Source organism: Haemorhous mexicanus, chromosome 3, assembly GCF_027477595.1.
Source record: "Haemorhous mexicanus isolate bHaeMex1 chromosome 3, bHaeMex1.pri, whole genome shotgun sequence".
Lineage (NCBI taxonomy): Eukaryota > Metazoa > Chordata > Aves > Passeriformes > Fringillidae > Haemorhous > Haemorhous mexicanus.
The window spans coordinates 50017557-50040817 of NC_082343.1; the positions used below are offsets into that span (position 1 = coordinate 50017557).

The window sequence follows — 23261 nt, forward strand, 5'->3', positions numbered from 1 at the left end:
CACAAAGCAAGACTAGCATTCTATTAAAGCTCCATTTCTTTTCCTCAGACAAGTGACAGAAGTTTAAAAAAAAAAAAAAAAAAAAGACTACATCCTGCAGGCAGTTTTATACTACTGGCCTCAGTAGTAACAACCTGTATCTAAACCAGTACCATTCCACCAGTTTTAGAGTCACGTTCTTTCTACATTCATGCAGAGGTTTAGAAGATGCTATGTGCAAAATAAGGAAAGTGCTTAAATATAGCAGCAGTAACTCTACAAGAAAAAGCTTACACATTCTTGAAAATAACCTGCACAGGGTGACATTATCAGTGACAGGACCCAGATGAGATTCATGCAGTTAGGCAGTCACAAAGCTTGAGTTTGGTCTCTATTTTGCTGTTGAATCTAAACACTAAAGCAAAAAAAATCCACAATCCACTAGAGTTGGGGAAACTTCCTGTGGAATTAAAGTTGGCATTTACATTTGTGCAGCTTAATTAAAGTTGAAAAAAAGACAGTACAGCAGAAATTAAACATTGAAAGTGAGTTTACAGTCAAAATGGAGTTGTTCAAGTGATTGAATAGAAAGATTGTGATAGTTTCAACTCTCAACGAAAGTCAGGCATTGAAACAACTTTCCCAGGGCCATACAGTCTCCATGGTTTGAGGTTAAGACCACATCACATGAACACCTAAGCACTGTGCTATAACCTTGCTTGGAGAAAGGATGTCTTCCAACCCAGTGTCTAAGATTCCTTTCATCTGAATTATCTTAGGATGCTAAGCTTAATAAACCCAGTTTTGGTTTATGCCAAGCCTTGCTGTGGTAACTTTAAATAATTCTTTAATACAGCACATACTAGAAGATAAAGTTGTTTTCAAATGTCAATGAAAGTATTTGAGTATAGGGTGGAACATATGAGAGGATTCATGTTCTCAAAAGCATACACCAACACACAAAAGATGCCCAAATATATTTATTTAACTCTTAAAAAGTATGTTACTCTTTAGAAAAAAAGACAGCCTAAGAAATCTCAATACAGATTAAAGTATATCAAATCCTGCATATACCTAATTCTGATGTTTACCTAAACATCAGCACCATCAAACCCAGCAAGGTAAGACTTCTGAAGTCAATAGCAATGAGGTACCAGGACAGAAGAAACCCTTAAAAGAAAGAGGAGCTTCAAAGCCTTTGAGCCAATCAGAGCCCAAGTTTCAGAACATATTCAAGAACCATGAAGTATCTCTAATCCTTTTGAACTTCATTTGTTGCCAAAAATACATGAGTGTTATAACAAAGAAACATAAGTATCTCAGTATACAGTTATAAACTGGAAAGCCAGTTCATTAGTTCAAAGCAGTCAAAAGAGTTCTAAAACTGACAAAGACAGAGCTTGGGGCAGAAAGGTTGACAGACTAGCATGAACCAATTAAGCTATTTCCCTCAAGACCTCTCTCCTTGCTCTTGGTATTCAGAACCATCTCTAGACAGAAGAAAAAGTTCATCATCACAGGACAGTAAGATACTTACTTTTTGTACTCTTGGTAAAGTTTTCAGTGTTAGTGCATGAAAAAGTTACTAGATGCTTATTTCTGGATATGCATAGGGGTGAGGTTGCCATAACTATGTGCCAGCAGTACAACTGTATTCATTAATGTGTTTCATATGTAAAGTATTAGCTGAAAATATTCAGCCCTAAATTGCTGGAGATGCATTTTTATTAGTATCTCTATAACAATGTCTTTCCCTTGTTAAACACAATAACAACCATCTTGCTTTTACTCAGTGGTAAAAGCCATCTACTCCACTCAAGCTTAGTGATCACACTAGGAAAGATACCTCCCATCTGTCATTGGCCCCTTCAAGATTTCTGGGATGTCTTGATCCAGAAGAACTAGCAAAGAGACAGAACCTCATGGTGGGGATAATAAATAGGGACAATTGTGCTGGTGAGAAGGCTCATGTGGGACATAAATGGTGACAAAGGAAAAGTTTACTTTAAAGGTGCAAGAGTCTAGTCACCTAAAGTGAGTCCTATTTGGAATGTAGCATATGTCCTAGAAGCAAACTAGACACTGAATGTTGTGTTTGTTCCTTTTAGGAGTGTAAACACTACCTTATGTTCTCAAGTAAGAAGACACTAATCAGACTTAGATGCAGACACTCAAGCAAGTGGAATGATAACTCAAGATACTCAGTTTCATGCTAAACAAGAATATGTAAACACCCAAATGAGTCACCAATTCAGATAGTACCAGACACCCCATATGGATTGTCACATTGCAGCACCATAGCAGCATTTTGATTTAAAGCAAAGTCCTGCTGCTCAGCCCATCACATCTACTGAACGGTGGTAGCATTAGCAGCACTGTGATTTACTCTCTGCTTTCAATGGGTCTAGGTCCAGTTTTGGTTTCCCCATATCATTCTCTTCATTAGGAAAGGTTTTGTAATTGGCAAGGATGTTTTCCACCAAGAATCGAGCAGCTTCGTCAATGTTGATGTTGTCCTAAAAATGTTGAAAGCAAGGAAGTCAGTGATTTTTTTGAAACAGTCATACATTCCTAAAGCTATCCAAAAAGAAAATAATTCTTCAGTCTCATCAGCAGAACACAAACAGTTTAGATGCAAGAAGTCATAGCTTACCCTTTTTTTTCTGAAAAAGTTAGCAGAAAGGTTGGACACAAAATTCATCCATATTACAAGCTGAAATCTGATTCTAATCTAGTAGGCAGTCCAGGGAATGAGTGTCACCTGCATTTTTGGAAGACTGACAAATGCCTAAGTGCATTTTTGCATCAGGAAAGATCCTAGGCAATTACATCATCTGCAGTATTGTCCTACCTTTTGGAGCCTTTTTCTGTTTCTGATGAAATTTGGATGCACTTATCTTTTTCATGATCCTCAAAATCACAACTATTTCCAACTGCCTTATCTAGCTACTCCACATATTCTTGTGCATACTTTGAAAAGCCCCTTCCCATACACCCTAAAGAATGTATGTGCACAGGATACTTAGAGATGTACTTTGCCAGAATATCCCAGTTTCTGAGGGTCCAAGCTGGCCTAGTGCCAAGGAATCTCTGGCCATGGGTTTGAACTGGATGGGCCGTCTGCTAGCACAGGGCTGCCATGTTTGGAATTGCTCATCTTTGCTTCCAAAGGAAATACCAGCCCAGTATATTACTGATGACTGAGTATCCAACTCTCAGTTCCAACAGAAAGGCAAAAGCAGATTAATAGGATATCCAAGTGGGCAGGACTTAAAGCCATAAACTGTTTTGGTATGCTTAGAAAACAAGACAGTTGTCCTAAATTTTTTTGCTATTTCAACTACAATTCTTCAGAGTGCTAAACAAGTCAATTAATACCTAAACTAGAACTTATTGCCTGGATTTTTCTCTGCAGCAAGAATCTTGTTTTACATTGTCCTGTCTTAAATGCTGCCTAAAATGCAAGCTGTCACTAGAATTTTGCATTAGATTTTTTTTCTAATGTTATTGGCATTTATTTTTAAGCCATAATGCACTTTATATATAGCAGTATTACAGGCAGGTAAAGGTTCAGGGAAGACTTTTACCAAAGCAGAATCGTGGTATTCTTTTTGAGTATAAAGAGCCTTTAAAATAGAGTTTTTAGTTGCAGATGGGTGAGTTTGGAAATATCTTTTCAAATGCAAACAAATTGTTAGCTAATTTAACTAATTCCTTTAACTGTGTATCTTCTTAAAGTAAACAAAGAGCAACTTGTTACTTTGTTTCTTACAATCTTCTCAGAGGCTCTTTGCTTTTTAAGAGTTGTCTACACATCATTGTGTAACACTTCAGCAGCAGCAGCTGAAGGAAGTAGGCGAGACAAGAGAAAAGTGGGACCTTGAGGCCTATCTTACTTTATAAAGGATTTATCAGCCAGACCAGTAAACTGGTCTGTCAGCCACACTGTCCTGATCTAGAGGAGTCCTTCATTTTAAGAATCAGTTGGGCTTTCAGGAAATATTGTGTTTCACTTCCAATTAAGCTGCTGCCAGTTTAATCTGTGCATTGACAAAATATCTGTAGACTAAAACTGTAAAATACATGAAATTACTCAAAGGTAACTGAACAAAGCAGCTGTCTTTCTTAACTTAAATTACTATACAGAACAATTGGTTTTTCTCCAGTTCAGTCTTGACACTGCCTGATAAAAAAGTGCTTTAGCAACGCTGTGGGTAGGTAGTAATGAGTGAGCAAATAGCTTCTTCACTTCAGATCTTGCTGTTTCCTATATAAAACAGTGACAACAGAAAATGCAATTTAAAAACCTGCACCTAAAGATGACCTGTATTTTTTGGGGAGCTTGATCAGCATTTAGTAGTATTAACATCTAAAGAACAACTGATCCTCACGCATGCAAGATGAAAAAACTTATCAAACTCAGATAATCAAGGATTCCAGATAGTTTCAAGATGCTCTGAATTTGAGATACCTTTTCATCTAGACCAAATATGCCTCATCTTCTTCAGGAATGAAGCTAGCCAGCACATGAGTTCAAATTTTCTTAATTTCTGATAACTTTATTTCCTACACAACTATATTCACCCTTCTTATGCCAATATTCAAGAGACTAAAAATTTTTTTCTATTAAGCTTACCTTGGCAGATGTTTCAAACCATCCAACAAAGCCACCTTCTCTGCAGAACTGGTCCATTTGAGAGGGATTCTGGCTGCCATCTTTTTTCTGGTCACACTTGTTTGCAAGGAGAACAGCAGGGATGGGGCTGCCATTGGGAAGTAGTACTTTACTGTCCAAATCATGCTTCCATTTTGAAACAGCCTCAAAAGTGGAGCCTCTTGTGACATCAAAGACCACAAAAGCACCAACTGCCTCTTTGTAGTATACTCTAGTCATATTTCCAAAGCGCTCCTGGCCTGGAAGAAAGGACAGCCACAGAGTATATTTATATTGAAGCATGAACTGTATTCAGTGTAAACAGATTAGTGTACAAGCTTAATCCACAGAAGTTTGGCATTTGGGTCTTGTCACCTAGAGCATAAAATATTGCCTTCTCTATCTCACCTAAGTTCATTGAACAGCTATTGTATATACTATACACGACAAGTCAGATGCTTAAAGTAGTTTGCAGTCCCAACTATGACTTGGAATTTTTCTTAAAAAACCCCTCAACTTCTATACTTATATAGTCAACTTATTTGTTGAGTAGAGTTTTTTGAGAAGTAACACCTAAAACCACTACCAGCACAGCTATACACAAACCATTATTTCATCAAAGAATATTAAGGCTTGTATGTTAATCTAGTTGCTTCAGCTAAAGACTAAAACTCAGCCTTTTGCTGAATGGTGAGCAACAAGGGGTTTTGCAAGCTTCAAGGCTAACAGCCTTCAAAGTATCTTCTGAAGAAGTCACCTACATTATAGATTTTTCCTTAGGGACAAGTTCAAAAGAAGCTGCTAGCTTAACAGTTCTGGCTAAATCTGTTAATTTTGACTTCATTTTTTCAAGACTAAGATTTACTCTGAATTAATTTTCAACTATAGAAGTTCTACAGCAATCCCGGCATTTAAAACAAGAACAGTTAAAGTACAATTATTCACAACAAAAATCCAGGGGGAAAAAAAAAAAAAATCAATCATCCATAAGCAGAGAAAATAAGAAAAGGCATTTTTTGAGTTAAGTACAACTACTTTAGCCAGAATAATTGAAATATAGAATTAGAGTGTGCCAGTTCACTTTTTCTTCTGTTTGAAAGGTCAGACTATCATGGTGTGTTTACATTTGAGTGTGTCTAGCAGTATCAAGCCCTAGCACACTGTTTGGAATGTCTGGGCTATTAAAATAGCTTTCTGCTTTGTTTGGAAGTCTTCACTGGGAAAAGTAGTCCCTGAGCTCTATTACCTAATTTTACAGTGTATCATCACTTGAGCTTTTATCTTTTTATGCATATGAGGTTTAAGAACAGATAAAAGAAGAGCTGTATTTGGAAACCTAGTTGCCCTCTGTTTACACACATTCAAGTCCACCTTTGATTAGCAAGGACAAACAGATGCAAGGAGAATTGGGTGTGTTATCACCATCTCAGAAAGAGAGCAAAGCTCAATAAATGAAGTTGACAAGAGATCCTGTTCAGCAGTGTTCTTTTCCAGCTCATTTGCCTCATTTTAATTGAGTATTTGAGAGTATGATTAGCTCACTCCCTACAGACAGTTTCAGAAAAGATTGCCTAAGCAGCTACTAGAATGGCCTGAAAACAGCAGCAGCCACATTTAAGATCCAAAGACTTATAAAGAAGCTGACTTTATTTCTATCTTTTCACTTCAAACTAGGATGCTGCAGAAAACAGCATCACTATCCAGCATATTCTTCAGAACAGAGATTACACATGATTTTTTTCCCCTACATCTTGTGTAAGAACAAGCACGATCCAAGAAGAAAGCTCTTAACTCCATACTCAAAACTCAAGTTTTAAAGCAGCATTAATGCCATGGACTTTAGGCCATGCAACAAGTCAGGCACCAAGCCTGCATCTCCGTGACTATGGCTCTGGAAAAGCCACACTGCTAATACAATTTGCCTAAACAGAGTACACAAGTAATTCACATTTTCTCCCTAGGCTGGGCTTTCATGCCTAAAGGAGGTTTTTAGAATAGCCTTACTACAAACCATACCACTGACCACTCTTTCCACTAATCAAGTACCATTATGCAAGAGTTAGATCAGAAGGCTTTTACTACTTCTGCATGTCAGTGATGTCACATTTAAAGAATGTAGGGATTTTGGTTTTGGGAGTTTTGGTTGAGTTTTTTTAATGGAGTTCCACATAGCCAAATTTAGTTACATTAGACCAGTCACTGCATATGGCACCACACAAGTTTTGAGGAGCTCCTTCTCAGTTTCATCATTTGTTGAGCTGTCAGTTTCACCACCAATTCCTGCCACATGGGGACACCTTGGACTATGCTAAAACCGTGACTCCACTGTGCAGTCCAGGGAAATATCCCTTCACACCAAAGGGCAGCCCCACAAAACAAACAGTGTAATCTCAAGGTCTACAATGCCCTGTACCAACTTCAGTCTTCTACAGAAAGAGTTCTTCAATTCAGCCCTGAAATGGTCCAAAATTGAGCACCACTTGCTGTTATTTACAGGAGACTGAACATGAATCTGAAGCAGCAAGGGAAATGGTCCCATTAGTCCTTGCTATTCAGTTGGTGGAGAGCTGGGAAGCTTCATTGCTTTACTTAAGGCTGTTTTTCCAAACACTTGATGAACATTTACATATGAAAATTAAGTTGTATTGATTAGTTGCAGGAAGGGTTGCTAGATTATTACCAGAAGGAATAGACCAAGCATGATCCCTGCATAGGAAAACTAATTTATTCAGGAATTGCAGAAAAGATCATCAGGCAGTTACCATTTCTCAGATAGCTGTGCATGCCGAACATAAACAAGGCTTCAATCACTGAGCACAGTAAAAGATATTACCATTGACTGAATCCCTTCCTGCCTATTGCTCTTCTATCCAAAACAGCTGTAAAGACAAAACCAGTTGACAAGGTAGCCATACCAGCCTACAATAGCAATAACCATTCCTGAAACATGCATAAGAGCACATTTAAGGTGTACAAAAGGTGAAATTAGCACAGTGTTACATATGAGTTCCAAAACAACAAAGTTACAATGCACAGCTCAGAACCAAACCTGAGGAGTCAGCCAAAGTCAGCCTTGTACAGTGGCTGCTCACAGTGTAAGAAGACAGCAGTCCTGCTAGGAATGGAAGTCAGCACGGAACTGTATGTTGCTTGTTATTCCATAGCAGCCACAGTATAAACCAAGGGCTTTGTCTGTCCACAACAATCATATAACTCTTATTTCCAGCAACTCTTACCTCTCTTGTAGTATGAGTTTTAGATTTAGAGAAACATCAGTACATATTGTTCCACAGTTTTAATTTGGGTGAAAGTAGAAAACTGATGTGCCTATCAGCATGAAAGCTTCTATTTTTACTCACTAGATTAAAGTGTTAGGAATATTTGCTATCTCTTACCCTTAAACATACACAATCTCAACAGTATTGGATCCTTATAGATTAATGCCTTTTAATATGTCAATATAAGTGCTTACCTTTTCTAGAGTAACTCAAACCAGGTTGTTATAGAGCTGTTTTCACCTCTAGAATTCACATCCACTAACAATAAACCTGACCTGAATACTACCTTGCAACTGCTCTTTCGTGCTGTCTGGAGCCTAATGAAGATGGATATACTGTATTTCATACAAAGACAGAAGCAATAAAACATGGCCTGCCCAGGAGGTAAGAGTTTTGTTTGGTAAAAGGTATACAGCATGAGGCAGGAAAAGAATTCAGTTTAAACTGAGTGGACTTTCTTTATAATCATGTCATTACTGAAAAAGCACCCGCTGACCTTCTTGTCTAGGATGCAGAGCATTCTACATAGCCTTTTGAAAACTTAACAGGAATTTCAGACAGAGCTTTTGCAAATGCTTTTCTGCTTGCAAAAAACCAAAGAAACAAACAAAAAAAACCCCACAAAAACCAAAACCCCCAACCAAACCCACAAACCCTCATACAGAAAAATCAAACTACAAAACACTAATCCTCCAAATTCCCAAGGCTGAACATAATTCTTTGCCCTTAAAACTAAATGTCTCAGCTTCTGCCATGCACAGTTCAGAGATCTCTCAGACCCCTTCCTCTGTCCAGCAAGATATTTGCTATAGTCATTTCTCCATGTGACAATAGTGTTGAGCAGTACAGAAAGTGGATCATATCCCCAGAGAAGAAAAAGGCTAAAAGTGATCAGATTAAACTAGACTTAAAAACCCCAGTGTGTATAATGTTAGAAATAGGAGAGCAGGAAGATAACTAATTGCTTAGTACAGCAGTATAGAAAGGACATCAAAAGATTAATGATCCTGCTAGGTCCAGTGACTAGGCATAAATCTGATGCCACTAAAGTACAGTTTTTCAGTAGTTCAGATGTAAATGAGGAGCTAAGATACAGGACAGTCACAGGCATCAGAAGTTTAATTTGGGAGTATGGAAGTGACTTCATGTGATGCAAAGTTCTGCATTCTCTAACCATAGTTTTCATATCAAAATGACTCAGCATCTATTGTCACCATATTTTCCAGTAATTGTAACAACCTTAAGTAAAATATTTGCACAATGACATCCATCAGGAACTAATCCACTTCCCTACAGCAGCACCACAGGAAAAACACTGACTTTAAAACTGCATTAGAACTTGGGAGCTATTCTCACTCCCCAGTTTATATTGTAATTGGGGTGGAATGTAAGTTGAAAACTACATGTCAGAAATTATGGGCTGTAATTTAAGATTAAACATTAGAAGCTTTATATTTGCCCTTTACTGCAAAAGGTAAGTTATCATTGCAACCTTGCCTTCAAGTACATTTTAAAGCATTTCTAGAGTAGTCTTTCTCAGTGGAAGGGAGAAACACTAGTGTCCTGTTTATTACAGCAGTGTGACCTACCATTGTAGCAGTTCTTGTGAATACTTAGCAAAAAAGATACCCTGGACTCCTACCACTTCTCTTATAATTTCAACTTGTAACTCCTCCTACGTGATGGGATTTTGGGCTAGAAAAAGCAATTTATATGTACAAATGACTGCTGGATATGCACAATAATGAGTTTGCTAAGCTTCCTACCCCCAGACTACTTAATATATTAATGAGTTAGTACGGAGTTCATATCAACTAAGATGTGAATAGTTTGTTTTTTTCAGGAACACCTGAGTGACAATTCTGTATTTACAATTCCAACTCTCAGTAAAGTTCCTGTCATCCAGTGTGATAGATTTAAGCTAAATCCCCATCCAAAATGGGTGGGAACATAGTTCAATCCTCTAATTGAGTTAGAACTACTGTCACTTTCAAAACAAGTCCTTTAAGAGCCAAAGGCAGGAAAAGACCAGACTCTGGATGCCAGCTGGATGTTTGGAACAATACAGCAAATACCCAGAACTGCCCTGAGGATGAATCTCCCAGTTCTCCAGACATCTAATGTACATTTTAGCATTACCAGGGTCAGGTGTGAGTTGACTGAAGTTCCTTTTAAGAAAGGTACATAAACATGTTACTGGCAAGTTACCACTGCTGACAGCAATCCCCCATCTCCCCAAACCAGCACATCTTGTCCCAGAACTGTCCTACCTAATTAGACTGGATCTGTTATTCTGCAAGAAGTAGGTTAACCAAACCACTATCAATATTACAGCTCATATGCAAGGAGTCTGCCTGCTGTCTCCCACAGATAGTAGCCATAGATTGAGAGTAGACCGACTCTTAAGACTGTTAATACCAGATGGCGCCCCACTCCCCAGTCTTATCCATTTAAGCTGTAAGTGTAAAGTTGCCACAAGTTAAAATCATGGAGGTGTTGAACTATGCATTTATTTAATGACAGACAAATTTGCAGATGACATCAAGCTGAGCAGTACAGCTGTCATATCTGAAGGATGGGATGCCATCCAGAGGGACCTGGACAAACTTGAGAAGTGGGCCCATGGGAATCTCATGAGGTTTAACAAGACCAAGTGCAAGGTGCTGCAACTGGGTTGGTGTCCCAACACCAACAGGCTGGGGAATGAACAGACTGAGAGCAGCCAGGCCAAGGACTTATGAGTGCTGGTAGATGAGAGGCTGGACATGAGCCAGCAATGTACACTTGGAGCCCAGGAAAATCACTTGTATCCTGGGCTACGCCCAAAGCAGCATGGCCAGAAAGGTAAGGGAGGTTGATTCTGCCCCTCTGCTCTGCTTTTGTGAGGCCCCAACTAGAATGTGGCATCCAGCTCTGGGATCCCCAGCCTAAGGACAAAGACCTGTTGGAGTGAGTCCAGAGGCAGGCCATGAAGATCAGAGGGCTGGAGCACCTCTCCTATGAAGACAGACTGAGAAAGTTGGGATTGTTCAGCCTGAAAAAGAAAAGGCTTCAGGCTGACTTGAGGCCTTCCAGCACCTAAAGGGAGCCCTACCAGAAAAACAGAGAGGGGCTATTTCTAAGAGCATGTACTGACAGAACACAGGGAAATGGTTTTAAATTAAGAGTAGGTTTAGATAAGATATTAGGAAGAAATTCTTCAGTGTCACGATGGTGAGGCACCAGAACAGGTTGCCCAGAGAAGCTGGGCATGCCCCATCCCTGGAAATGTCCAGGCGTGAATAAAATCCAGGTTAGGTGGAGCAACCTATGGTCAAGTCCCTAGGCAGCAGAGCTGGAACTAGATCTTTATGGCTCCTTACAGCCCAAGATATTCTGTGATTCTATGACATTAGCAGCTCTAGCAGATGTTAAAAACCTGTAAGTGTTAAGGAACATCCAGCTTGACTTTTACTTTCCACCACTGTGAAAAAGTGTTATTTGTGGTTCTGGTGACAAACACAGGCTAGGAAGTGAGAATTACTAGAATATTATATCTTCCTGTATGAAACAAGTACTAGAAATAATCTCACTGGCTGCAGTACTTAGTTTCTGACAGACAAAAGCAGCCTCAGACAATTACAACTGCTAGTGCCCTTTCTTACTAAGGGTGATTTGGGTAAGTAAACTGACCACTGGATGAACCTCTTCGAAACACTAACCCTCTCCCAAATGCTTCAGGACAGTCTTCAGGGCAAAAGCCAGTTAATCCCTGTTCAACTGACTCTCACTTTATCGTAAGAGACAACCTTTGACCCCCTGGTTATGTCTATATTAGAAAGCCGCAGGGTGCAGTTGAAGCAGTTCTGTTTAACAATGCAGTGTCAGAGGCATGACACTGACAATATACTGTACAGACACAGTATTTATGAGAGACCCTGTAGCCATTGAAAAGTTACTGATGAATACCAGCCTAAGTGCAGCAGTATTTTGATTATTTAGATCATATCACAAAGTATTTCCACATGTTCACAGAAATCACTATTTCATTCTGAAGTGTTAGGAAGCATTTTGCTTCAAAGTTCCATTTCCCAACACAGCCAGTTTCTAAACTAACAATTTGTTAACTTCAAGAAACATCAAAATCAATGACTAGTCCTTCTGTTCACTGCCTCCTATCATTATACTTTAACACAGGACAGTGCTGTTCACTAGCCGTGAAACAGCAAGAGCACAGAGATGGCAAGTGCTGGAAGTTAGACACCAGATTTCCACCAGGAGCTATGTTCACTTCTACCAACCTAACAGAAAAGGATTGCCATTCTCTGCCACGAAGACAGAAATTTTCCCTCAAATAATTGCACAGCCCTCACTGGCAATTTTACAAAAAGACTGAAATTTTCATTGCTGCCTGTAGTCTTGGGCTAATCTAATTACTTAATTGTCCAAACTGACTTCAACAGCTCACTGTTCTGTCTTTAAGAAGTTGAGAGGCAACACCCTGCACTTAGAGTTCAATGGGTTTTGTCCAACATCAGGTGTATTTTATGAAGCAGTATGACAGTCATGTTTGTATAAGAACCCACCTACCTTTTTTTTTTTGCATCTTTGCTAAACAGCAAGTGAGAGACTAAGTCCCTGTTTAAGCACTAGATTTCAATCCCCAGAAAATCAGAGTGCAACCAAGGCTAAACAATTTCTAAGTAGCTGTCAAATGCAGCATGAATAGAACAATTCCCCTGCATTAGTATTCAAAGGAGATGACATAGTCCAATTAGTGCCAGCAACAGCATGAATTGGTACTTCCTACCTTGCTTTAACAAGGCTTACCCAAACAGGTAATCTGCCAGAGTGAAGCTATTTCATGCCGCCACCCTCTGATCCATATCCTTTGGTGTGCTGCCCTGCAGCCAGAACTGCACTGTGTACTTCACAGTGATGCTGCATGGCACTACAGCATTTCACAGCACACAGGAGAACAATTCTAAAGTCAGTTTGTCTCCAGAACAACTTTATCACAAGACTGAAAAAATGTTAATATCTAAAATGCTAAAATGGTCAACGTGTCATAGCACTTTGTGTGTGATTGGAATTTCGTATCAAATTGCTGCCACTTTGCTCTACCCAGCACCCTTAGCCTGGGCACATTTAAAGAACAAGTTCCCATAAGCTGTTTGCAGTGACATTCAGAGACTACCTCTCAACCTATTATTTGAAAAGCTGCTGAAATCCATACAATAAGGAATATTTGTTTTCATTACCTGCTAATGTAGAAGCCACTGCTACTGAGAGTTTGCTAGCCTTCTCTAGATAGTTAAGACATTTATTTCTAAGCGAGCTCTATAAAGCCCTAAAATTCCTCCATTTCTCAAAGCATAATCACACTTGTTTATCCTCTTTTTGTGTCTCCATAGCCAGAAGAGATCTTTGAATATCAAACACTGTACCACAATAGCTTGAGAGGCATGCTGTGCTTTGTAGTCACTGCTTACTGCTGGTCATGCTAGCTTTGACATCTGGAGGAATTTCACAAGCAGTATCCTTATATTTCCATGCAAAAATATAAACAGACATTCCCTTCCTGCAAATCTCTTCTTTCTAACACATATCACACTTCTGAACCTCTGAAGCAAGTATTTGGAGGGAACCATTTACAGCAGACTACAAAAGCAAATCAATGGTTACCACTGGAATTCATGGAGGGTATGTCTGACAGCTGTGAGACTGAATCCAGTGGTCTCACTCACCACTGAGAGGAAGAGTCTTATTTTTTACAGCATGCTAATAACTTTTCTGGAACCAGTCAGCTAAGATTATTTTCTTTGCTTTATGTCATAAGTTGAGAATTACCCCTTTACAGCACTTGCCAACTCAAATTGTACTTGTGGATATGCACTTTGGTAACACCCTATCCTGATGCGCACCTAAAGGAAACCAAACTAGTCAGAGGCAAAGTGGAGATGTAAATAAGGTTAAGCACCAAGACTCTGAAGATGAAAGGAGAGTTGATAAAGCTTGATTTACATTCATGTGAATGCCATACATTAAGAGAAAAGTGTATATTCAACATTCTGCACCAGTTTGTCTCTGAAGGGCAATGTGCTTGACTTGTCAAGCCAGCTTAATTTCTGACTACTTGAGTCAGTATTACATGAAGGGCAGGAATTTAATACTTGCCTTCAGAAAAGTGGGTGACCCACATAAGATTATTATTTCTGCAAAGAACTTCAGTTTTATAAACTAATCCAAAAATTAGTTATGTTGAGCTTGATGTACTATTTATCCTCCTGTCTACTGTATTGCATGTAAGAATTTAGGTATTGTTTGCCTTTAAGGTAGATTTCCCCTGTCTTTTTGATGTATACCCAGTCAGCCATCCCTGACTCTGTATTAGAGTATTAGGAAAGAGTTTTTATTGTGATCTTGTAGGAAGCACAAAACTTCTGAGCAACGGCTGTGCGACATCTGTTTGAAAATAAGGCTGAAGCACCATTGATTCCATAGTGAATAGACAGTCAAGAACAAACTGCATTTCCATTGTTGACAGAAATTAAAGTACCTGTAAGATAAATACACTGAACTTTATTTTAAGCCTGTACTAGATCAGATGGTCTTTTAGGATCACATCTTTAACACCATTTCTCATAGAACACCTTATGAGGAAATTCTAAGCTCATTTCCAAGACAATCAAAGAACATCTGTCTCAATACTCCCATTTAACTGAACTGTCCTGCCTTGCATAATCAAAATTACCACACTAGACTATCTTACATCACCAACATCAAGACATGTAGCATTTCCCATATAGTTATGGAATTCAATCAGCACAATTGGTGTAGGTTTAGTCCAAAATAACATATACAGTACTTTGAGTGGCTACATAACATAGTACTAAGCAAAAGAACCTTTGCCATTACGAATGCTTTGGTATCCCACTGATAAGACATGGAAATTCCTTCATTAGACCAACAAACATACCTCATACCTTGATAACATTTCATTAAAAGTGTACTTAAACAGGACTCCCAAAAAGGAAAACATGCAGAATCTGCTTGTATTTAGAGAAGTCTGAAAGTTGGAAAAACACCAAAATCCCAAGTTTAACACATTCAGAACTTATTTTGATATTTAGCTGTAGAGCTCCAAGCTCTACAGCTAAACTGGTCATTCTGAAGTGAAAGCTCATAACCCAAATCCAGCTATTCCAGAAAAGTCATAAGAAAGGACACCCACACAAGATTTCCCACAGAGGGATGGTTTCTAGAAGGAAACAAAGTACACCTTCAGTGCTGTTTCTTGTCTCTGTGTTCAAAATCTACATGAGCAGGCCTTTACTTCCCATCCCCAAACTTTATCTGCTAGTCTTGCATGTTTCCAATAAGCACAACCCTTAAGCAAAATTTCTCTCATGAGATTTATTTGTAAACATGTGTGAGCAGGAAGCAGTCAGAAATTAAGTCTTTCACATGTCCATGAGTCTGAAGACATAATCACATAGAAGATTCCCCAGTCCTGACTGGGAACTTTCTGACCTGCCTCAGCTATAAGCAAAATGATACCTCTCCTAATATCCACCTGAAGCCTGCTCCGGGAACCTCCATCACTATATAAAGTAGGAAACAACCTCAGAAAACTTAAAAGTTTCTGAAAACACTGAGCTCCAAGTTCTGCATCCATTTCTGATAGGGTTATTTATGTTCACATCCTTCACTCATTAAGACTATTTATAGTGGTGAGAAAAAAATCTCAACATTTGAGGAAAGGTTACGCTTGGATTGTCTCGCCTCCACCTTATGCTCACTTGTACCAGGCACATAGCTAAGCAATTTTTTTTTTTTTTTTCTGCAAGAGTTGCTATTTTAATCCCTTCAACATGCATTGTGGCTAAGGACAGGTTGTAACAAGAATACCTTAACTACTTTTAGAGACTGCTGCCTCCAAATTCTCCATACTTAGGAGAGACTTCCCTGCAAAGCAACTGAAGCATACATGCCTCTGGCACAGAGCCAGGTATGGATACAGAACAAAAGTTTTCTGGTTGCTTTCCCATAGACTTTCAGGGATGCATTAAGATCACTTAACACTTGCTTTAGACCTTATTTTAAAAAAATAAAATCAGTCCATAATTCAAGACACAAGCTAATGCCCCAGTACACAGAAGCAACTTGGCAGCCTCTCTGACATGCCAATGGCACAAGCACAGACCAGCTGGAATACAGAGCTGCTTGAAACTAGGATTTTCACAGGGAAGTAAACTATCTTACATACCATAACTGCCTGGATGTCTTTGAAAGTCAACCATATCCATGGTTTCCTGTACTCTCTCCCATTTCTCATGGCTTCCTATAGAAAAGCCTCACAGTTACTTAAAAAGTTAATTTGCTCTTAACATCAACTCACATATCTTAACACTCACTTGTCTTCATAGAAAAGATGGGTTATTCCAACTCTTCCTCAACTTAGTATTTAACCAAAATACTTTGTCTGATTTCTCCATCCTCCTGGGGTCCTGTATATACTTATAACAAGTATACAGTTCAGTTCCTCTCAAGGAGACATGCAAGATTTTAGTAACAAAATTAAATGCTGCATGCTGCTTATCGTTCAGCTCTTGAAAGCCTGAAGAACATGTTTACAGTACCAAAGTACAATGATTCCTCTTCTGTTTGCCCATCTTCATATCCATTCTCTGACAGTTAAACCTTACTTCCATTTTAATAAATATATTAATAAATATTTCAGTTTTAATAAATATTTAATAAAGAAGAATGCTATTACACAAAAGTTGATTTAGAATTCCTCAAAAAAAGCTTTAAAATCGAATTCATCTACCAGTTGCCATTAGTGACATTCTTCATAAGAAGCCAACCTCAAGCCACTATCTATGCTCTTTACCATGCCTACTCTCCAGCAAACTGCACTTCATACAGGCTGATGTGAGTGACAGTGATAGTCAACATAAGCACAAAAGCAGCAACTAACACAGTTGTTGGTTTTACTAGATCAGCTCTGAAGTTTCTATGATACTGAAAATCCTTTAAGCACTCTTTCAATATCACCTGACAGCTTCATCAATATGCCACACACACACCTCCTGAGCATGCTGTGGTCAGTGCACAGCTCACTAAAACAGCATGCCTGTCAGGTAGGAATCTCTACTGTTTTGAAACAGACTATAAAAAAACCACTTCCCTATCATTAAGATTTCTTTGGTTTGCATCTCTTTACTACAATGACTCATTCCTACATCCTATTTATTTTGCCAATCATTTATGCCCTTTGACCAATGTTTTAACACTTTCAGAATTTATCCAGAAAGATAATTTTTCATTACTTCATGCATCAAAATAAGAAAAAAAATGCAACAAAACACAAAAGCCAACCAAACAAAAAAACCAAGAATAATGTCTAAGGGCAGCTAAAGTTCCTGCATGAACACACATATAATCGGTTCACCTCCTTTCAGAATGCTTTCTTTATGCTGTAACCAAGATAATTTGATAGTGACCAATCAGTCTTACTCTCAAGCTTTTTCATCACCTTTATTTAAGAAGTTACAACCTGTGTCTAAAAACTAAAACACCTGACTATCTCTACAATACAAATGTCTAGGCACAACAGTAACCTTCCTCCCTCTTCATTATTTTACATCCCTTACCCTTTGATGCTGCTGCAAGAATTTGCACTAGTTTGTACCTTACAACAAGAGGGCTATTTTCAGCAGGAAAAAGAAAAAGCATAAGTGGTGTAATGTGGTCATGCTCTATTTGACAGAATTATCTAATCACAAAAAAAAAAACCCAAAACCAAAACAACCTCAGCTAGCTTTTGTGAGACAGCTTCAAGAATTTGAAGTCATCCAGTAACCTACTGTATTGCAATAAACAGCACAACATTCATCATTTTTCCTACAATCAAATCAGAAGCCAGCATAGTACCTGCATTATGATCTTTAGCTGATGCATGAACTACAGGGTCAGTTCTTATCATTGACTTAGGTACAAAAGCTTAGCTTGCATCACCCAGCTCTTTAAAGAAAGCTTCTTACAAGAAACTGTTATGTGCAAGCTTTGATCTAGTTAAAATAATATCCCTTTCTATGCTTAAGGGCTAGACTTTAATTCAACAGCCTTTTTAAATGCATCAAAATAAATTCAGAATGCCAGCACTATATTGCTTGCAGGGAAGTCACATGTAACATTACTTACCATAAGATTCAGATCTCTTCAGGAGATCTAAAGCTGTTTGTCTGCACACACCAGCAGGCAAAATTATCTACGAGTTGAAAGCCAGAAGACAGCTGGGCTGATGAGTTAAAAAGGAATGACTATCACATGCTCAGACACTGCTACACTTCAATAAAGCACTTTAGAGAATGTTGTCTGTGATTATAGAAGCCATCTTCAACCTGGTTCTTTAACTAATAACTTCAACATAGATCTGTTACCATCCTCAGGTATTTAGAAATATTCCTGATTGTAGACATAAACAGCTGCAGAACACACTCCCAAGTTGAGGACTTCAGTTTTAAGACCATCAAATACCCTTACAGACACTAAAATACTCTTCATTTTACTAATTATCTCTCAGATGTCAAGTGCTATAAGAGTCCAAATTGTTGCTGTCACACTGTCTCAGCACAACCCAATCAAAAATCATCAAGATTACTTCTCTTCTTTGTTTTTTTTTTTTTTTTTCTTCTTCTCCATTGGGCAAGATTCCTCCAGTCCTTTGGAAACAGAATACCCTAAACTAGAAGATTAGACTAAGAGTTTGGAGTGCAAATTGCAGAACAGTTTTATCTTCCTTTTTAATTTCTGCTAGGGAAAGACTAGTCAGGGGTTTCATACAAAAGTCTTATAAAACAGGAAAAATATTTCAGTGATAGGAAAAATTTTAATTCTTCAATCAATTTAATTCTTCAACCAATTTACCACAAGCTTCCAAGGATTGATCAGCAGCTCTTAACTTAGTCTTCAGCTAGCTGTGTCAAAAATACTCCAAGGGCAATAATCAAGAATGAAAAATACTGTCTTCTGGATTATGACATTAATGCATGGATGTATTGATAGAACTTCCCAAGCTGTAAATAGGTTCTGTCCAAACTTTGTGACAAGTTAAACCTAAGTTTCTGCCTATCCTGTTGAAACAGATTGCTTTGGCAAAGCACACAGCCTACCTAAGTCTGAGCAATGAAGGGCTGAGAAGTCAAACACAAGAATGGCAGCTTGCCAAACCCCAGGATGCCAGCAGCCTCCCCTCTTCAATCTTTGGAACCCCAGGCTCGCTAAATATACCCAGAGGATTGCAGTAGCTTGTACTGATACTGTTAATTGAGTCACAGAAAGTTAAAACTGACTCACAAAAGGAACACATCAGAAGAGAAAGCTTGCCAACATCTTACTTGCTCTTCAAAACAGCAATTAGAAAATATTTTCATTTGCCCTACAGGTCAGCAACAGAAAGATCCATGGTGTTTTTCAGCATATGGAAGTATGAAGGCTTTTCAGTTTGAGGAATCATATTTAAAGCATTTTAGAGCAAAATAACCAGGAGCTGAGGTACAGCTGGTCTGTCACAGGGTTACAGCAGCCACATGTCACACTTCCTCATTTCTGAGCTTCCACTGATAAGCATAAAGTTCATGGAAACAATAACCACTGGCTTTTTTTCCTTGTGTCTTCCAGCAGTGTAAGTTTAAACACTAGCATTTAAAATAAAGTCTGCTTTTTCAGATACAAGGAGATATTCTGAGGGTGGTAGAGATGAGGAGAGCTGCAGGGGAACACCTGGGCGGCACACAAAACTAGAAATGCAATACCAAACAACGTGATTACAGAGCTGAGGGACAGGCTTCTTATGAGAACACAGCAAAACAGATTGTTTTGTGGCATTTGACTCCACAGCATAAGCAAAGTTAACCGTGGTAGGTATACAGTTGGAGTCCTGGAAACGAGATGCTGAAGAACGGGTTTGAATCATATATAGGAAAGGAATAATGCATGGTTTGGACAAGTAGACAGGACTTTTCTGCTTCCATGTGCTCAAAGTATGTTTCTAATTCACAAATTTGTGGTTTGAATATAGAACTAAGCATAACAGAAGTTCCACTCCCTCACTCAATGCAGCAGGGATGAAAATTACTTTTAAGTTAACCAGGTGACTCCAAGCATGCAAAGTTTAAGCATTCTTACTTTGAGGACAACTTCAGCTGTTTGAGTCCCCTTTAACCTGTAAAGCATGGTGCATTAGATGCACTACAGAGCCATAACCCTGAATTAATTTCAGCAGCAGCCATAATCAAGGCCACCACCATCACCCAGACAAGCAGGTCAGGAGGAGTATGACCAGGAACACTCCGGGAGCCCTGGATCCAGCAGCGAGAGTAAAGCAGCTGTTCGCGGACTTCTGTAAAACCCTTGGACAAGCCGAGAGCTTCACAAAGTCTAGTAACGGGAGAGGGCAAAGCCCGTAAAAAGTGAAAAACTTCACTCCCACATCAAGACCTCCCTCTACTTACACCTCAAAGGCAAGAATGAGAGGTTGCCTATAACAGGGGTAAGACAAAAAAGAAGAAGAGACATTTTCCAGCCAAAACACGCTTTCCTCCGCAGAGGCCGTGCGCCGGGCTCCCGACAGCCGGGTTCCCAGCACCGCCCGGCGCACCCTGCAGGGAGCAGCCCGCCCGTCCTACACCGTACCTGCGATATCCCAGAGCTGCAGCCGCACCAGGGTCTTGCTGTCCCAGTTGATGACTTTGAGCGCGAAATCCACGCCGATGGTGGCCCGGTAGTGCTGGGAGAAGAGCTGGTGCACGTAGCGCTTGATAATGCTGGTTTTGCCCACGCCCAGCTCCCCGATCACCAGGACCTTGAAGAGGTGCTCCCGGCACTCCGGCACGCCGCTGCCCGCTCCTTCCCCGCCGGCCATCCCTCCGGAGGAGTGCGGCAGAGAGGCCGGGCTGCCGGGGCCGTGGCTCTCCCGCTTCTAAACTTTCCTAGGCAGCAACTTTCCTCCAACTTTCCCCAGCCGGCTCCCCGCAGGCCGTTCGCTGGGCGGGGGAAGACGAAGCGGGACAGAGGGTGGGAGGGAGCGGGGAACCTCAGCCACCACCTGACTGCAGTCACAGGACGCGGAAACTCCGCGGGCTTATAGCGGCCCGGAGAGGGCGATGGGAGGGGCGGGGAGAGGGACGAGCCCGCCCCGCTCCGCTCCGCCGCTCCGGGACACCGGGCGGGTGGTGGGAACGGGAAAGGGCCAGGGCGGCAGGAGCTCCTCCGCAGCGGCCGGGCAGCGGAGGGTAGCCATAGCGGAGGCTCAGCCCTCAGAGGAGGGCTCGGGTTGGGAAAGTGTCAGCCCTCTGTCCGTGCCATTCTTTGGTACTTTGCTTCAAGTGGTGGTGGCGGCAGCGAAGTTTTCTCCCGTGAAGTGTGAAGTCTCTGAAAGCACCCGGGTTCTCTCCCCGCCGTCCGGCAAAGAGTGTTTTACGGCAGAGGGCCTTATCAGGATGCGTGGCCGTGGCAGGGCTCCAGTGGCCCGTGCTCGGTCCCAGCCTGCATTCCCAGGAGCCAGCTTGGGGAGCTATAGGTGCAGGGTGCTACGCCCCGGCCCCCTCCCCGCCTTCGCAGGCCCCGCAGTGCGGCCTCGGGCTGCGTGTGGGCCGGGCAGGGCCGTGCTGAGACACCGGGGCAAACAGGGCCGGCAGTGCGGGCAGGGCCGTGCTGAGACACCGGGGCAAACAGGGCCGGCAGTGCGGGCAGGGCTGTGCTGAGACACCGGGGCAAACAGGGCCGGCAGTGCGGGCCGGGCCGTGCTGAGACACCGGGGCAAACAGGGCCGGCAGTGCGGGCCGGGCCGTGCTGAGACACCGGGGCAAACAGGGCCGTGCCCAGGCGGCAGCAGTGACACAGCGATGGCTGCTCTGTGGGAAAGGCTCGGGTAAGCAGGGAAGAAATCACCTCCTCATCTGCAGGATTGCCATCAAACACCTACAGCTAAATTTGGTTCCTGTTGCTAAACTGATCTAATGAAATATTTTTATTATTTTCTGGTTGTTTTAAAAATTATCCTAGGCAGTCATAGAATCGTAGAATGGTTTGGGTTGGAAGGAACCTTATAGATCATCCAGTCCCAATTGCCCTGACATGGGCAGGGACACCTTCCACTAGACCAGATTGCTCAAAGTCAGGTCCAGGGATGGGACATTCACAGCCTCTCTGAAACAGACACCTTGTTAGAAATCAACATAAAACAAGTTTCCTGACCTTAGGACCTTGTAGTACCATGGGTGCTGACTACAGGTGCTGCGAAAAAAAAAAAAAATCTTTGCTGACATACACTCTTCAAATTAAACCCCTAGTGTCTGTGCTAGTAACAAGAAGATGTTGTGTGGTAGTGTCTCCATGCTGTAATGTTTGTTTATCATGTAAATACCTAAACAGAACTATTTTGTGCCGCAGAGCAATGGCAACCACCCCAAACAGGAAACATTACCTGGTTGTCTGGACAGCCTGTGTGTACAGAGGCAGGTAACCCAAGGGAAGATCTAACTAGCAGTGAAGGGATGCCCCCAATGGGAAAGAAATTAGCGCTTAAAATACATGTTAACATCTGTCAAACAATCGTCACTTTCTCCTGATACTATAACAGTTTTTTGCACATACTAATTTCTTTACAATGCTTTAAATTAGTGGCTTCAGTAAAATGATCAGATATCCTCAGGTGGCTTTTGGAGAATGTGTATTTCCATGTCACACAAAGATGGTGCAAGCAGTGTAGATGGGAGTTGGTGAATAGAAGAGCTGTTTGGCAAAATAAGGCAAGAAAAGACAGCTTTCTTGGGGGAAAACTGTGTTTAGGGATTTTGGTTTGGTAAATTTGTTAATTTGTTGTGCTATATTAACTCCATGAAAATTTCTGTATTCGTATTTACTTGCCCAGCAGTAATGATACCAGAACATAAACTGGGGGAAGAATGTAACTTAGAAACAAGATTTTTTCTTTTCTTGATGGAGGGAGGTACAGGGCAGCCCACATTCCTGCCAAGAGATGACACAAGCAAGTAACACTGTCTTTATCTAGGAAGTTGAAAGCAGATATGAGAGAATATTATTTCAGGTACAGGTACTTTAACCATTATGGGCTCTATTAAACCTCTCTAGCTATATCTAGACTGAGGTCTTTTTCATCACAATGGTCCATTCAGACAGGGAATTTGGCTGGCATGCACTGAAATTTCTCCCCAGATAGGTGCCAAAGTTTTCCTTTGTCTTGCAAAAACCAAAGTGGGTTGGAAATGAATTGTCACATGCTCATGTAAGGGTGGCTGGGGTTTAGGATGGATGCAGAAGCCTTGTTCCACAGGCTGAGA

At 40.6% G+C, this 23261-nt stretch overlaps 1 protein-coding gene across 1 annotated transcript; it reads right to left on the minus strand.

Annotated features, from left to right (window-relative positions):
- Positions 1-946: 946 nt before the first annotated feature.
- On the minus strand, positions 947-21029 carry RAB32 (RAB32, member RAS oncogene family). The gene is made up of 3 exons (XM_059841737.1): positions 20593-21029; positions 4616-4893; positions 947-2495 (listed from the first exon to the last, which is right to left on the minus strand). The coding sequence occupies exons 1-3, from the start codon at positions 20819-20821 to the stop codon at positions 2346-2348; spliced, it is 657 nt and encodes a 218-aa protein (XP_059697720.1). The 5' UTR covers positions 20822-21029; the 3' UTR covers positions 947-2345.
- Positions 21030-23261: the final 2232 nt, after the last annotated feature.